This window comes from Actinia tenebrosa, unplaced genomic scaffold (genome assembly GCF_029948245.1).
Source record: "Actinia tenebrosa isolate PJP-AT-01 unplaced genomic scaffold, QUT_ActTen_1.0 PGA_scaffold13__45_contigs__length_12533684, whole genome shotgun sequence".
NCBI classification, from domain to species: Eukaryota; Metazoa; Cnidaria; class Anthozoa; order Actiniaria; family Actiniidae; genus Actinia; species Actinia tenebrosa.
In genome coordinates, this window is record NW_028292573.1 from 8,999,854 (window position 1) to 9,016,706 (window position 16,853).

A 16,853-nucleotide genomic window follows, 5' to 3' on the forward strand; every position below is an offset into this window, starting at 1 on the left:
AGAAAAAATTGGGGGGGGGGGGGGCCTGAAATTTTTGCTAGTGAAAGTCTTGAAATTTAAAAATGACTTTTAGGGAAAATTTTTAAATTTTTTACTACAATCCATGGGGGGTTTTCGATAAACTTGGATGCCTTCAAAGGGGGGGCCTTGAAATTTTTTTGCGTCACTGACAATTTCTCCTCCACCCCACCCCCCCCCCCCCCACCTCCAACTTAAATAATGACCGGTCCCTAAATGTATAATTTTGACCCAAATTTTGCTCTGAAAATAAATGATTTCCATTGAAAATAAAATATAAATTTCTAAGTCAGCAAAACAACAATTTATAATTCGTGAAAGAAAAATGATAAATCGAAAATAAAAAACCCAAGAGACATATTAAATAAATTACTTATAATTGTATTTCTCTAACTTGACAAACATGTTTTGCCGGATACCATGCTATCTCAGGATGACCACAGTCATGAATTGATTTGGAGACAAAAATGTACAGCAATATCCATTTGAACATAGTAAATTCTTTTTAGCGTTTTAAATGAGTTATCTCTAGCTATAATTTTATAAACTCTTTGAATGAACCTTTCTGAACGAACACTGAGGTTTTAATGGCTACCATAAGCCGATTACTTAATGATGCACCCTTCTTAAAAGTAACGGTGAAAACGAGGCTAAGATAGAAATAGAAAAGAATCATTTGTACCTCTAACTTAATCTCGCTTCAATAACACTAATGCTTGGTAGTAAATCCAATAGGGGAGCTAGATCATGTGCAAATCAGCCGCTTGTTAAAGATTCAGTCTTTTATCTATGCAGTTTGACTTTAACATTTAAAGATTATATAATCTAATCATCAAATAAACGTATAACATCAATACCTTTTTGTGAAGTAGCTGGTAAGAATTCGTCACTTGATGGTTGGTTTGTATTTGGCACATCAGAGGAGTCTTGATCAGTTTGGTCCAAAACGTTTATCTCGCTGTAGTCATTAGAAGAAGTGTCGTTCTGGCCGTCAATCTCGTGAGTGAAAATACTATCATTTGAGTCTTCGTCGTTATTCCGCTGTAATTGCCATTGATTTGTTAAGGGATCATAAAATTCTTCTTTGTGACGGCAAAATACTCTGTAATGTAAATCTTCGTTACAATGAAAGCAATGATAACGCTTTGACATCGCAGAAGACATTTTGTTTTCCAGAACTATATAATTAAAAAGACGGTGTGTATCATTGGGACAATTACTCAAAATCCAAGCATTTTGAATGGCTAACAGCCATATTCCAGCGTAATAAAGTTCCACGTCCATCAACCACATGCCACTGGACAAAAGCACGCCGGATCTTTATTACCGCGCCCTTTTCCTTAGAGCTGTCACTGTTGGCGGCAGATAATGGTACGATGGTTTTAGAGCTAGAAGCTAATCAAGTTTATTGCAATGATATTTCGTGAATCTAGGCTTTAGAAAAAATTTCATAACTTTATAAAATGGAGCAAATAGCTTTAAGATAATAGATATATTACTTAACATGAATCCTGGATACAACTTCAGCATTTTTATAAGACAGTTATTCCTTTTTTTATTATTAGACTTCATTATATGAACGTACATGTCATCACAAGTCACGTGATACGCCGTGATAGATAGGGGGTAGATCTGTTCGGTGGATGTGCTTATTCGTTCATTCGCCTTTTGGTCACAAACAGGTAACAAACTCTGTCGGTCATCTAGTTTCCCGCACATTCTATATCTTTGCTTATAAATTGCGTTCATTCGTCGCGATCAAAAAATGGGAAGAACATCTACACCTTTACCAGGACGCCCAATGCCAATCCATTCTGTTACTGCAACTACCAGTACAAGCAGTACGAGTAGACATACTGAAAATGGCGCCAATTCTCAAAGGCTTAATATACTTATTCCCTCTGTCCCTGGTGGTAACGAGGATGTGCTAAGAGAACACAGAAATCGCCTATTGCAAGCAACAAGCGAGAATGAGAACGTTGACCCCGACAGCGAAAAAGAAGAAATTTCTTCAAATTTCGAAACGATTGTAAAACAGTTTAAAGAACTGCAAGAACAAAACCGCCAAATACTAGCGGCCTTAAAAGAAAGCCAGCAGGACAAAGACAACAGCAAGACCAAGATTACTGTCTCAAAGGCTGTTGCAGTAAGTAAAGTGGCAATATTTAAAAAAGCAAGCTATTTTTATTGATAATTTTACTGGGAATTCTTGGCGCGAAGAGTAGTTGGTATAATTATGCAGCGGTATAATTTATGCAATGCTAAAATTGGCGGGAAACCCGCCATGGTAGTGGTTAATGCTACCAAACTTTACTATTGATTTCCAATAACAAGACACTGAATGATAATGATAATTTCCTTTTTTGTAAAGGAATTGATTTGATTTCGATTTTTTCCCCAATATTATACAATCACAGCCATAAAAATAATGAAAACATTATTACTATGTCTAAGAATAACTTAAGGTACATCTTATGATTTTAATGAATTATATTATGTTTGAAATAAAATAACATGGAAAAAAAAAAAAAAAAAAAAAAAAAAAAACGAAACAAAACAAAGCAAAAACAAATGGATGCTAAAGGAGTAATTGTCGGCCAAATGCCAAAATTTCTAACAAATTTTGTCTCAAGTTTTAATATATGGGTACTTGATATAATTTCAGCTGCCCTTAAAAGTCACTTTCTGACGAGAAGAAAGAGAAACAAAAGAGAGCGTTCAGGGGCCCTTGGAAGGCATCAAAAGATGCAGCGGAAAACACAAAGAAAACAAAATGTGAGTAAACTGAATTTGCAACGATTATGACTTTGTTTAATAAGAAACTTTGACTGACGGTGTTTTTTTTTTTTTTCTTTTTTCTTTTAGCTCCTAAAATCCAGATCCAAGGCAGCGGACTTGTCAACCTCGCTATCACCAGGGGACAAAGAGAAAGTCAAGGCAATTATGAAACTGGAGTATATGTCATCAGAGGAGTCGATGTCAGAGGCGGATGACCAGGCTGATGACGATACAGCGGACAGTGGCTCTGATAACGAAGGGGGCCCTACCAAGCAGAGTAAAGTTTTAATAAAACACCCTCTGCCATGGAGAAGCCCCCTAGCTAATCAGTTCATGGAAAGCATGGACCGAAAGGCAAAAAGGAGGCTGTCAGAGCGCAGTCTCACCATGCTTTTGAAGCGGAAAATCGGGGAGCCGTCAAGACGCCCAAGGCCATCTGGAGGTCCCGAATGGGCATTGAGAGCCTAAAGGTTTTTATCAAATCAAGGGCACTGGGACACCGAACGTGGTTGGGGTTTCTACGAGTTTTATGAATTAAATCTTGTGTCACTGTTCCTCCGTTCCTTTGGCCTGATTTCTAGGGTTTTCGTTCTTCTTTCGATTACTTGAACGTTATACTCGTTTACTTGAAGAAATCCAAAGGTCAAACGGTATAGCAGCGGCTATCTAAGCCTATTGACCTTTGGATTTCTTAAAGTAAACAAGTATAATGTTCAAATAATCGAAAGAAGAAGGAAAACCCTAGAAATCAGGCCAAAGGAACGGAGGAACAGTGACACAAGATTTAATTCATAAAACTCGTAGAAACCCAACCACGTTCGGTGTCCTTAATTAAGTTTTTGCAGTTATAAATGAAGTGTACTACTACAGAATATCTAAAAAGAATCGTACATAAGCCACAGATCGATTGACAACTAAATATATTATGATCTCCTTTCACAAATTCTGTCACAAGATGAAACAAACACCTATAATTAATTTACAGAACTAGCATTTTCAATTAGTTGTAGTTAACAAATTGTTCATAGTTAATCAGTCGTCAAGAAAAGGAAATTCACAATAAAAATGTTTCAGTATGATTTATGTCTTTTTTCCTGCTTCTTAGTATAGGTTAGCTATGTTTAAAGTATGAGGTGGTTGTCACGACATATATCGTTTCTATTTTTTTTGGCCTGCCATAAGGGACAATAGCTGAAGACTGATAATATAGTTAAATTTAGCAAATATGATGAGCATAATTCAACTGAGCAAATATGGCTAAGACGCGCTGGTACATCTAAGGCATTAAGGGGGCATTAATCACATATACGGTCAGAGCATATCGCATGGTATATGTAAGGCATAAATCACATATACGGCCTGGAAAAATACAGGGTATATGTAAGGCATTAATCACATATACGACCTGGGCAAAGACAGGGTATACGTAAGGCATTAATCACATATACGGCCTGGGCAAACACAGGTTATATGTAAGGCATAAATCACATATACGACCTTGGAAAATACAGGGTATATGTAAGGCATAAATCACATATACGGCCTGGGCAAACACAGGGTATATGTAAGGCATAAATCACATATACGGCCTGGGAAAATACAGGGTATATGTAAGGCATAAATCACATATACGGCCTGGGGAAACACAGGGTATATGTAAGGCATAAATCACATATACGGCCTGGGCAAAGACAGGGTATATGTAAGGCATAAATCACATATACGGCCTGGGAAAATACAGGGTATATGTAAGGCATTAATCACATATACGGTCTGGGCAAAGACAGGGTAAATGTAAGGCATTAATCACATATACGGCCTGGGAAAATACAGGGTATATGTAAGGCATGAATCACATATACGGCCTGGGGAAACACAGGGTATACGTAAGACATAAAACACATATACGGGCTGGGCAAATACGTGCACATATCAAATGAGCATTCACATTTACTACCGGGTAAATGTATGGATGATATGATATCTGCTATATATTTGCCGTTTGGGATTTTACTGGGCCATACGGACTTTGCCATCTGTGCCCATGGGATAAATGTGTAGGTACATATCATATACAGTCATTGGGCAAATATTGTTTACTATTAGTCAAATATGATATTTGCCCATATATTTGTCTATATGTTTGCCTACATGACAAATCCATTTTTTCGTCGAGTGAATTGTTTGTTGTCACTTCGTGTAGATTTTCCCGCCGTCTGGATCGACAATATTTTTGTCTCTAATGCTTGACTCAATATATTCCTCGACCCTATTAAACGAACAAAAAACAGTTCACCGTCAACATCAATAAAGTAAATCAACTAAAGGAAATTTGTATTTATTTTGTCTTTTCTTTTATTTATTTATTTATTTATTTTTTTTTGAGAATTTTGCTGACTGGTCAATGGCGCGCAAAGTTCGCCACGAACGGCGGCAATCATTTCTAATATCGGTTGAAATAACAAAGCTGTACTTTATTTGAGAATCATAAGCAGATAAATTTGAATATATTCTGTATATTCTAAAGTTCAGAGTAAACGTGTGTGGATTTAAATCTCACCTTCTTACTAACTGAACCTTCGTTTTGAGGCCTTTCAACGAATCCTCTCGGCACTTGAGCCAAAAACGCAATTCGTCGGTCTTAAGAGAGCATAGCTTTCTTCCACAGAGACTAGCTCCTGGAATATCTTCTTCAGTAAGCGTGATTTCCATCAGATTTGTAGCATTTTGTCCGATTTTATGACAACAATAACAAACTGGACAAAGCTCGCGGGAAAACTTTGCTCCCAGACGACTGACTAGCTTCGTTTCCACGAAAACCCGGCCCAGTACAACCGCGCAGTCGGTGTATAATTGCTTGATATGATGCTCAACCTCATGCAATAATTGTATATTAACTTACTATGCGTAAGCGGCAATCTCTGATCCGCCTTCTTGTTTCATTACACTAAAAAAGAGACCTTTATTTCCCCTGCCCAATCTTAAGTAAAACCTCGGTTGAACTTTCCAATCACTGTATATAGTTTCATATTGTACTATACTCTGGTTGGCAGGCTTGAGCCACAACATGAACGTGTATCCCTCGGGATTCATTACGACTGCCGGGACTTCTGCGTAGCCGTTGAATCCAGGAAGGTAAAGTGCTTTTTCTCCATCGACCACTTCATACCTTGGAGAAGGAGTTCCCCTCAGCCTATATGGAACAATAAAAATGGCTTAGTTGACAACCTGATATAGCGGTCATATTTTGTGGTCCAAGTGAAAACCTAAAGGCTCTTACGACTAACTTCAATGAAAATTGTGTACTGCTATCTACAACATTAATATCTCCATATACCTCCATTTGTTTGTTTGTTGTTAGTTCGTTACTTACACGACGTCTCCATCGGTTCCATCAAGTACCCAGTATTTCAACAAGCCTGGTAAATCATTCCCTGGTAGTGCTAGAAAACAAACGTTTTGAATCTTTTAAGACGTTAAAACAAATTTCATTTCACAAATCATGAATAAATCGCAAGTTATTTTTTTGCTTGGTTAATAGAGGCAGTTGACAGTTGGCAAAAACAATTAAGTTTCCCGTGGGAAAAATAGACTCTATTGTTGTGCCATCCAGCTGCATGGCTGCTATTACGTGATGGTACAAAGCCCCTATAAATTGGTAGGTTAACTAGGAGGTTGGATCGACAGCCAGTTAGTTGGCAGGTTGTTACAGTCAGTTGGTTGGTAGGTTGGTCAGTCAGTTGGTTGGTAGGTTGGACAGTCAGTTGGTTGGTAGGTTGGACAGTCAGTTGGTTGGTAGGTTGGACAGTCAGTAGGTTGGTAGGTTGGACAGTCAGTTGGTTGGTAGGTTGGTCAGTCAGTTGGTTGGTAGGTTGGACAGTCAGTTGGTTAATAGATTGGTCAGTCAGATGGTTGGTAGGTTGGTCAGTCAGTTGGTTGGTAGGTTGGTCAGTCAGTTGGTTGGTAGGTTGGACAGTCAGTTGGTTGGTAGGTTGGTCAGTCAGTTGGTTGGTAGGTTGGTCAGTCAGTTGGTTGGTAGGTTGGACAGTCAGTTGGTTGGTAGGTTGGACACTTGAAAGTTGGAATTCTGGATAGGTTGATTAGTGGGGTGCTCGGTCGGTCGCTTGCTTGGCTGGTCAGTTTTCAAAAATTCACATACCTATGTTATTGCCTTTTGACGTCATACTTTTCAAAAACAAATCAATAATAAAGAGATTTTCATAATTTGTTTTTATAGAAGCCAGATCAGCTCCAAGGGACTGACAGTGGGCTCGTGCATCGATCCAGGTTTTGTTTTCATGGATTATCTTCACAGCAGCATCATTAATGCGATACCATCCTCCACCCAAATCTGAATGCACAAAGACAACGTCACACGTCACCAAAATACTAGGCATGCGCAAGCATAGTAGACCGCTGACCATTTTATAGGCAAATATGATGCTTTGCTAAGCAAGATAACATATTCAATAATAATAATGTGTGTTTGACATTTTTGACCAGTGGAGGACTTTACGAACTGCATATTGGCTGCAAATCCAGTCAAAAAGTTTCTCTGATTTTGTCCGTAAAATTGTGTCTATTTAAAAGATACCATTATATTTATGTATCAATACTCTAGTTTCGAGTTCTCTTTGCTCAGCCTTAGTATTAAAGATATGTCCTTGTGTGTAATATAGTTTTAATTTTAGTTTTAGTTATTTTTTAAACAATTACAAATGTACAAATGTTTATGGCAAGAGTTTCGTCAAAGCTGGTTTGTGAGTTGAATTGGTTTGATGTGTTTTCTCTTTTTTGGGTTTTTGCCAGGTATAAATCAGCATTGGTTATAATAATCAAAGCCGACAGTTTTTCTCAAATTTCTCAGAATTTTAGCGATTATTTGAAAAACTAACTACACCACGTTTGTTTAATGATGGTAATTGAACTGAGTGGAGTGCAATTTGGTCTGAAATCAAACGCGCGATTGCAAAATCGCAAATTTGATTTCAGACCAAAATTGCACGACACGAATTTCAATTACCACTTAATCATATCCTTTTTGTAATCATAAACGAGAAAAAGACACACTAAATAGTGCAGAATAATCAATTTAATGTAGTAGAAGAACTAAATGCAAACAAAAAAAACATCTAAATTTTTTTTTTAATTGTTGATTTTTTTGTTTTATTTTGTTTTATTTTATCGTTTAAAAATCTTTTTAAGGATGCGATTAAAAGTTCCTAAGGATGCAATTTGGGAATTAACGGCACTCCTTTGAAGCAATCAGATTGCAGAATTTGGTAGTGATTACAAAAAGGATATGATTAACTCGGTAATACTTCCAGCAATCCAAAAATGAGCAAAATCAAAATTTTGACTGTGACGTGTGGAATTCTAGATTTTCCTCGATATTTCACAAAATCTTTAAAATCGCAATATTCTACTTATTTCTTTGAAGTATAGAGCTCTTTATAAAAGTGTTCTATTTCAACCAAGATTTGTTTCTCACCCACAATAATTCTATCTTCTTCTTTTTATTAGTTCCGAGTGCCATTACATTTTTATTGTAATTTCTCTTTTGTAAAATTTAAAAAATTCTTAGTCTTACCAAGGCTTATGCATTATTCATGCGTTTTTGATGAGATATAATGAATGTAAATTGGCAGCAGTGTTAGAGACTATGTCGCTTACCTTCCTTGATAATTGTGCATCCATTTAGGTCACATTCTTTCGTATCCTAACAAAATTAGTGTTAATAATAATAACAATAATAAGTACGAAAACTCACTCTCCTTCTCCATGCCTGGACACTGAAAACAGTTAATTGAACTCACCCCCATCTGGTGGTACTGGGATCCCTGTGTTGGTGCCAGGCTCCCTGGACTCGCTTTCTTGCTGGAGTTGTTCAGATCACATTCAAACATCCCAAAACTGTTGACACGAGCATTGATGGAGAAGCAATTCGTGATCCATACACATTTATCCCAGCACAACTCGACAAATTGCGTGGTCATGGTTGTTATCACGTGGTCTTTGAATTCTACATCTTGTTCTTTGACAAAGCTGTATTTTTCACATGCGTGAACGATGCAAATGTGCATCAGCAATAATATCACTCCCTGCATGACTTGCTTTTGATGCTGAAAAATATAATAAATTTGTTTGGTTGAAGTGGCTATTTATTCTTTGGAAAAAATAAGGTGGTATTAAACACACACACAACAAGGGTAATCCTCAACAAGGGTATTGCGGAGTTCCCGTGTTTCTATTTTACGTTTTCAGCATAAATTTCCCACAATCCTTTGTGCGGTATATGTGCTTGAAGTAGTGTGCTGTACTTGTATACCGTGGTGTCAATTCGGTGAGTTTTTCGTACTGTTTTCCTTTTTATTTTCCTTTTATACATTGTAATTTTAGACTTGGATTATTTTAGGTTTCACAGGGCCTTTTCCCTAGCCTGTTTTTTCGTGGTATTGGACTGGTTTGTGTAACACAATAAAGTTAGCCTTACTTAAACTATGCCCGTGTAGAGCATAATTCTTTCGAACAAAACACGCTACTTCACAAATTGTGTATTTCTTTTGTCAGTAGTTAATGTGTTATTTGGTTTACAATAACCACCACTTTCTTCTTCTTCGGGTTCGGGTTAATTGTTATCTATGATAATATTTGGTCCACCATGACATTTCTTTTTTGTCAGTGTGGTCTTCTCTATAACATGCAATAAAGTGTTTGTTGTTATGCTTTATCAATACAATATTCATTTCATTTGTATGATCCCACCTTAATATATTCACTAGACATATATCAGAATTTCGCCAATACTACACGATGTTTTAGATATAATCACAATTGATAACGGTAAACACAAATTGCAACCATGACAAAATATTCTAGTTTTAATTCAACCCACCCACGAGTTCCCCATCGAGTAACTACAAGATGTTTTAGATACAAATACAATTGATAAAGGTCAACAGAACCTGCAACCATAGCAAAATTTTATAGTTCTAACACAACCACGAGTGGGGGGTGAAGATATGTGGGGATGGCACCGAAATGTTTTAAGGCATGAAATATGGTAGCCTGCGTCACATCCGGAATTTTCTTGATTTTCTTCGGTACGGTATTTACGAAGAAAATTCCGGATGTGACGCAGGCTAATGAAATGGTGGCTTCTAAATAAATGACATGCATACAACAGGGGGTGGGGCTCTCAAATTTAATTCGAAAATTTGAAAATTGGTTGTTTGGTAGGTTTCGAAAATAAAGTGTCCTAAGGAGGGTCTTAATTAATTTTTTTTTTTTTTTTTTTTTGAGGAAGAATGCCCATTTTCCTTCCCCCCTCTCAGCATATTAAATGAACTTTCCCTAAGCACGATTGATATCGGTATGCAGATGTTGCCACTACAACAAAATGTTAGAATAAAATAACACAACCACTAGATCTCCATTTGCCGTTCCGAGGCTGAGGAAGTTATCTGGTCTTTATCCTAGATGATTTAATTGCTTTAAAACTGTTGTAAATCCCAGGCAAAGAGTGATTTTTTTATCTTGCACTTACTAAAAAGCATATAAAGTCGTGCGCATATAAAATGACAAAATGAATTATTAATTATCTCATCAGTTTTGGAAAGTTAGATTCTTCATTTTTCTTTACTTAACCTAGATTTTCATTTTCATTGGTTGTATTTACTGTATACACCTATTTCAAAAAACGTTGTTGGTCGGAGATCTGAGATGGGCGATCTGAGCCGGTCTGTTCTATTATGTTTTCTGGATGAAGTACAAAAAATTCCTTACTCAAAAGTCATGCTTTCATATTCCAAAGGAAATAAAAGAAAACTACGTTGTTCGACTGTAAATATTTTTTTCACATTTAGTAGTGTACTCGGTCTCGGTTTTAAGATTTAAGATCTTCGTCCGACAATGATTTTTGTTTTCATTTTTTGTAATTTTTTTTCTCCTTTTTATTTTTTTCAAGGTAGCTCCAATAAATAAGAAAAACTTAAAATTTTTAAACTAATTAATTTTTATAATCAAATCAAATAAACTTGAAAAAAGTTGAAAAAACATAAAAGTTTGGACCATTCACAACTGATATTCATGAACGAATTTAGTATCTCGTCATTCAGCGATAATCAAAAAAAACATAAAAAGTGGAATTTTTATTAAACTGTGGTATGTGATAAACAAAATATCTTAAAACTAGAAAATTTTATGCGACTGATTTTGAATAATATAAATATCGTAAAGACATTTTGAATCCAAGATTTTGCGTGCTTATATATATGTGTATAAGTTGCTAACATTCATGTTTCCCGGTTTATAAATTTTTAATAACTTTACTCATAATTAACGGCAAAAAGTTGGTTTAAGACATAATTTAAAACTTAAGTCTTAAAGAGTTTCTCCTTTTCCTTCTTGGATTGTACGTACGTTTACAGAAAACCTTATTTTTTACTAAGTGCCTAGTAAAATAATAATGCAGTCTTAGCAATTTATATTTCAAAAACAGCAGCATAGATGTTTTGAAACTTTCAAGGTCGTTTTGTTATTATAACAACAACAGTTTCTTAAAGTTTCATCTAGATTGGTTTAGATTTCATAATTTTGAAACGTAGTTTTGTTTTTCTTCCAAATTTACTACAATCTTTGTTTAGGGAATCACACTACCAGAGTCACGTCACGGCTTATATATTCTTTAGTAAAAGACTTTTATGAAATATTATATATTTTTTCTCTAGCTTGTTTCTACTGAGGTAGCTGTAATGATAATACTTTATTTCTTTACTTTTAAACTACTCCTGCACTAAAATAAAATATGCTTTAAAACAAAAACGATGAGAAAAAGATAAGTTAAAGAATCATTTGGGCCATTCAAAAACATTCTGGAAGCATTAGCATATATATTGTCATTCAGCGATAAACCTTTAAAATACATACAAAGGAATCTAACCTATTTATAGTATTTTTCTAATTAGATTGACTTTTACTGAAGGAAATACATAAAACGTTTTCTAATATTCTTACCTTTTTGTTCCCTCAGTAACTGAGCTGGTTTAGGTGTTCAAAACGCTAGTAGTTCGTTAACCTTAGATGAATAACGAAAACAATAAACAAGATACCGTTAGGGCGCCGTTATGATTCTGATAACCAAGCAACCGTCATCAATTCTTAATGATTAGAACTAACTATTGCCCAGTGATATATGAAAGAGAGGTTTAAATTTTAAAAAATATATTGCGTAGCGTTAAAATTCGTGATTTTAGTAATTTTACTTCGCCCATGAAAAAAAAAAAAAAAAAAAAAAAAAAAAAAAAAAAAAAAAAAAAAAAAAAAAAGCTTAATGCATAGGAATGCCAGACGCCAATTCCTTTGCTACATTCCACGGGCCAAGTAAGGACCCGTCCAGGCGTATCCCTTTATTTCTGAAAACGGAATTTTTCTTGTCCACACGTAGCGTTTTCGACAGCGTACACACACTATGCGTTTTCGTAAAGTTGTATTTTCAATTGGCGTCAATAAAAGGCCAATCCGCAAAGAAAACAAAACCCGTTGTCAAAAATATTCGGAAATGTTAGAATCTAAGACTCTAACACAAAACCCTTTTGTGATTTCATGGTTCTCTCCATGTCATATTTATCCCATAAAGACCCGAACACCTGACTTCCATGCCAAGTCTCCTACAAAGCCTTTTTCAAAATATTGATCCGCACAAAATGCAAACAAAAACAACATGACACATTTCTGTAAATCCTAAACCAAAGTCAACATTTTTATCGCGGCGAAGAAGACAAACAAACTTACAAAATCGATCGAAGAGGAAACTACAAATTGTATTTATAAAGGTTTATTAGTTTGCTGCAAGAGAGCATAAATAAGAGAGGGAAACTTCTTAAATATCACGCGGTTTATGTAAATTCCCGGTTGGGCTATTTTTTAAAACCAGATGCAGTTTAAATTTCGCCTTGCCCTATAACTCCCGTGCGTGGTCAGTTAGTGCGCGCGAGCTCTTTAGTCTACTTTCCGTTTCATTTTTGTGATCAAAACAACAAACGGAAAGAGCACGCGCGCTAGTTGATGACGTACGCAAGTAGGGTAAGACGAAAATTCAACTGCAACTGGAATTTCCATGGTGCGCGCGATATACATATCTGACAAACTAATTATGAGACGATATTCACTTCGCCTTCGGTGAATAACTTTTATTAGTAAAAATACGCAGGTGATTATAGAAAATCTCGCGCGCTGATTGGTCAAGAAACTCACACTATCACACGATAATCACCTCGAGCGAAAATCCAAAATGGCGTCCAGCCGCGTTTTTGCTGTTACCGGAAAAAAAAAAGCCTTTTATCTTCTTTTTTTTCTTTTTTTGAAAGAATCACCTGTGTATTTATACTAAAACAATTATTTGCCTCAGGCTCAGTGATCACTGGGGAATATTACCTCGCCGCTCGAAGACTCGCGTCTCGGTAAATATTCCCCGATAATCGAATAATCAGAGAGTTTTCGATTGAATTTTTTTTCTCCCCGCAAACGGCAAACGTGACCACGTTTTCATAGTTTTCCTTTACTTTACTTTACCTTTTACAAACCTTCTCACCAAGCGCAAATACTCTTTTGTTTTTCTACTACTTGGACTTTTTTGCGATTCTTTTTCAGTAATTTAAAAGAATTTTTCACTGGTCAACTGACGTTTCACGTTTGCCGTGAACGTAAATCTAAAACTCTCTATTGTTAAATAAAACTCAGCAAACTTTGCGTGTGCAGAATACTTTGTAAAGAAGTGTTAGAAAATAGCAACGAAAACTACAACCTTTTTTTTCTATTGTAATAAAACCAAGGAGGAAAAACCCAAAACAAAAAAACCAACAGCTTTTTCTATGCTACGTCCAGTAGTGCAAAGCCGAAAGTACTCGAGAAGTGTCAGAAATACTGGACTACGGCTCGTGCTTCTCCTTACACTTCTTTTGTGCTTACGTCAATTCTTGCGCGCTCTATTGCTAAACGAAGCACAGAAAAAGGATCTTTTATCTGCTAAATAAATCCCAGGCGGATTTCTTTAAACTTAATTAAAAGGTATCTGGAATTCCTACGGCACTGGTGCAAAATTCGAGCGTTCTTCTATTTTTGCAGCGAATTCATAAGCATGCATTTCGGGAAAAAAAGGAATGTTACTGTGGAATTTCAGTCAGCGGTTTTGGTGCGCAAGTATGTTATCACAGTCACCTTAAAGTGCTAGTCTTACGAAAATATTAATGACGCAAAAAAAATCCCCGATTTTGTATATGCTTAAATAGGTTATAATGTTCACCAACACAATAATTGGTTCGAAAAAGAAACTTTCCCTGTCTGAATTCTACTTTCGAAAATTGTTAAAAGCTCGTCCGCCATTTCTATGAGCAGCGATTTTTAATTTATGTGTGACGTCATATGCGCAACTGGCGTCCTTTTTATCCACACTGACTCTACAGCATTCTCTGTAAGAAGGTATGACTTGGTTTTAGGCTTGTTTTTTAGGCAAAATTTGGTTGCAATTACACATTGTGAAAAGCCGGGAATTTTGGAGGGTGGCGGGTATGACGTCACTTCCTTCAAATCACTAAAAGCTGCCAGGAACGCAATCGCTTAATGGCGGACTCAAACGGCCAAACTTTACTGGCTAAATGCAACATCTTCCCAGTCTCGTATCGAAAAAGAATTTGGACGGTTAGCTAAATTACATATCTAGTTTTATATGGTACAATTTCCAGGGATGGTGTCATTTTCGTAAGACTAGCACTTTAAGAAAATGGTTTGCCACAAACAAAGTAACTTAATCGTGTGCAGTAATTGTCAAACCACTTCCCGTTCTTCTTCACTGCAACACATCTTGGACCATAAGAGGGAGGACCTCCTAGGAAATAAGGCAACACCATGTTTTGGGTGCTTGTCCCATCACTCCACTTGAAGGTACTGCTATCATTCAGGGCATTGAGACCAATCCAAAAACTACCTTGCTGTTCATAATCTATAGACACAGTAATAATAGAGGTGTTCATAGGTTACACAGGTATGACTGTAAACAGGTTACGACACATTTAAACATACATGGTGATATATCTTCTTTTACTAGTACTCGTATTTTCCCCAACATATTTACTACTAAAGGTAAATATCTCCATGCAAACAAGAAAGAGTACCTTTGTGGGCTGCAGTATATGAAAACCGATAACTATCTGTCTGTCTGAGTGTCTGAGTGTCTGAGTGTCTGAGTGTCTGAGTGTCTGAGTGTCTGAGTGTCTGAGTGTCTGAGTGTCTGAGTGTCTGAGTGTCTGAGTGTCTGAGTGTCTGAGTGTCTGAGTGTCTGAGTGTCTGAGTGTCTGAGTGTCTGAGTGTCTGAGTGTCTGAGTGTCTGAGTGTCTGAGTGTCTGAGTGTCTGAGTGTCTGAGTGTCTGAGTGTCTGAGTGTCTGAGTGTCTGAGTGTCTGAGTGTCTGAGTGTCTGTCTGTGTGCATGGTGTGTGTGTGTGTGTCTTTGTTTGTCTCTCTGTCTGTCTTTTTGAGTAAGCCCTTCGGGACTATAAAATCTAATTAGATGCTTCCCAAAGCATTGTCTTTGTCAATATACAACGGCAATTGCAACGTACATAAATATGTAAGTATAAGAGTCAAGACCAATCAAAGACACTTACTGATGGCTGCTTGTATCTCCTGATCAGTCATACTGTTATTGAAGACCATTAAATGTCTCACGTGACCAACCAATGCATTGTTACGAGAGACATGAGGCAAAGCGTCCCCCAAAATCCCAAGGTGGTAGGTGGGATAGGTATAAACGCCTTCGTTAAACCGTGTGTCCCGTTTAACACAATCCTGATCGTTCCTTGTGCCTTTTTCCATGTTACAGCAATGTGGTTCCAACCGTTCATGTCAATACTATACAATCAAATATAAAGAGGAAAGCTGATTAGCACTATCAATATACTATATATTTAACAAGCATGATATAAACCAAAGTTTTGTTTTGGAGAGGTCGAAGGCTGTGTAAAACCTTGGAACTTCTCATAGACTTTCCCGATAGTTTATATCACTTATCCAGCTATCCATTTATCCCTTTTTCAAGGTTCCAAATACACCAACTTCAATAAATAGTAAACGCAGTCCCTTATGTTCAGAGTTTATCTGCACATTGTAGTTTAGAACTGGTATCTTCTATGCTGAGTCACAAGTGACTTGTTAACACACCTTGCATAAGGCGATATCATTTCACTTCCGTCTTCCTGTTTGTATATTCTGAAGACTAGAGTTTCAGTACTTCTAGAAAAGAGTAAGCGAAAACTCTTCGGAATACCCCAGTCACTGTATACAGTTTCTGCGTTTTTTGTACTGTTTTTGCCAGGTTTGAACCACAACATGAACGTGTATCCCTCGGGATTCATCACGACTGCCGGGACGTCTGCGTAGCCTTTGATTCCAGGAAAGTAAAGTGCTTTTTCTCCATCGACCACGTCGTAACTTGGGGTAGGAGTTCCCTTCAACCTATGGGACAATAAAAATGGCTTAGTTGACAGCCTGCTATACAGTATATTTTTTCATCCAACTTTGCTACTCTGATTAGGAAAAAAGCCTTACGGGTCTAGGAACCAATTACAAGGCGAACGATAGATCGAATTAGAATTTAAAAGTTGATTTTTGTGGAGGGAGGAAAACCGGAGAAACGAAGAACAATCTAAAGGCTCTTGAATTTGAATACGGAGGCGTGAGCGTTTTTTTAAGTTTAAACAAATATTTATTGTCATGTGGCTACCATTTTCATTGCCTCACAGGTTGGTTACTTACACGACGTCTCCATCGGTTCCTTCAAGTGCCCAGTACTTCAACAAGCCAGGTAAATCATCCCCTGGTAGTGATATGCAAAAGAAAATGTTGTCGAATGTTAACATATATAATTTCGAATAATATCTATAGATGAATCAGTTGATGGCCAGATGTCTGTCTAATTCATTTGATTGGTCAGTCTTTTAGTTATTAGTAATTATTGAGTTATAGATATGTAGATATGTCAGCTGTTCGATCGATTGGTCGTTTG

The 16,853-nt window shown here is 36.6% G+C and overlaps 2 protein-coding genes across 3 annotated transcripts; one reads left to right on the top strand and one right to left on the bottom strand.

Moving 5' to 3' along the window:
* The first annotated feature begins 569 nt into the window (after window positions 1-569).
* On the top strand, window positions 570-3,496 carry LOC148911774 (uncharacterized). 2 transcript variants are annotated; one of them, XM_089029117.1, is made up of 3 exons: window positions 570-2,164; window positions 2,684-2,793; window positions 2,884-3,496. In XM_089029117.1, the coding sequence occupies exons 2-3, from the start codon at window positions 2,764-2,766 to the stop codon at window positions 3,262-3,264; spliced, it is 411 nt and encodes a 136-aa protein (XP_088885243.1). In that variant the 5' UTR covers window positions 570-2,164; window positions 2,684-2,763; the 3' UTR covers window positions 3,265-3,496. The 2 variants fall into 2 exon arrangements, with proteins under 2 accessions (XP_088885243.1, XP_088885244.1); XM_089029118.1 differs by lacking the exon at window positions 2,884-3,496 and having other exon boundaries at window positions 2,684-2,807.
* Window positions 3,497-5,670: 2,174 nt separating this feature from the next.
* On the bottom strand, window positions 5,671-15,664 carry LOC116307877 (macrophage mannose receptor 1-like). The gene is made up of 7 exons (XM_089028750.1): window positions 15,457-15,664; window positions 14,592-14,794; window positions 8,613-8,918; window positions 8,470-8,515; window positions 6,956-7,147; window positions 6,170-6,239; window positions 5,671-5,989 (listed from the first exon to the last, which is right to left on the bottom strand). The coding sequence occupies exons 1-7, from the start codon at window positions 15,662-15,664 to the stop codon at window positions 5,698-5,700; spliced, it is 1,317 nt and encodes a 438-aa protein (XP_088884876.1). The 3' UTR covers window positions 5,671-5,697.
* Between the last annotated feature and the right edge of the window lie 1,189 nt (window positions 15,665-16,853).

Excerpts from the sequence above, each read along its gene's own strand:
- LOC116307877 (XM_089028750.1), bottom strand. The coding sequence starts at position 15,664 with ATGGAAAAAGGCACAAGGAACGATCAGGATTGTGTTAAACGGGACACA. Across the intron at positions 8,919-14,591 it reads GCACACGATTAAGTTACTTT|CATCAAAAGCAAGTCATGCA; the intron begins GTTTGTGGCAAA and ends TATATTTTTCAG. Across the intron at positions 8,516-8,612 it reads CCCAGTACCACCAGATGGGG|GATACGAAAGAATGTGACCT; the intron begins GTGAGTTCAATT and ends TAATTTTGTTAG.
- LOC148911774 (XM_089029117.1), top strand. The coding sequence starts at position 2,764 with ATGCAGCGGAAAACACAAAGAAAACAAAAT. Across the intron at positions 2,794-2,883 it reads AAACACAAAGAAAACAAAAT|CTCCTAAAATCCAGATCCAA; the intron begins GTGAGTAAACTG and ends TTTTTCTTTTAG.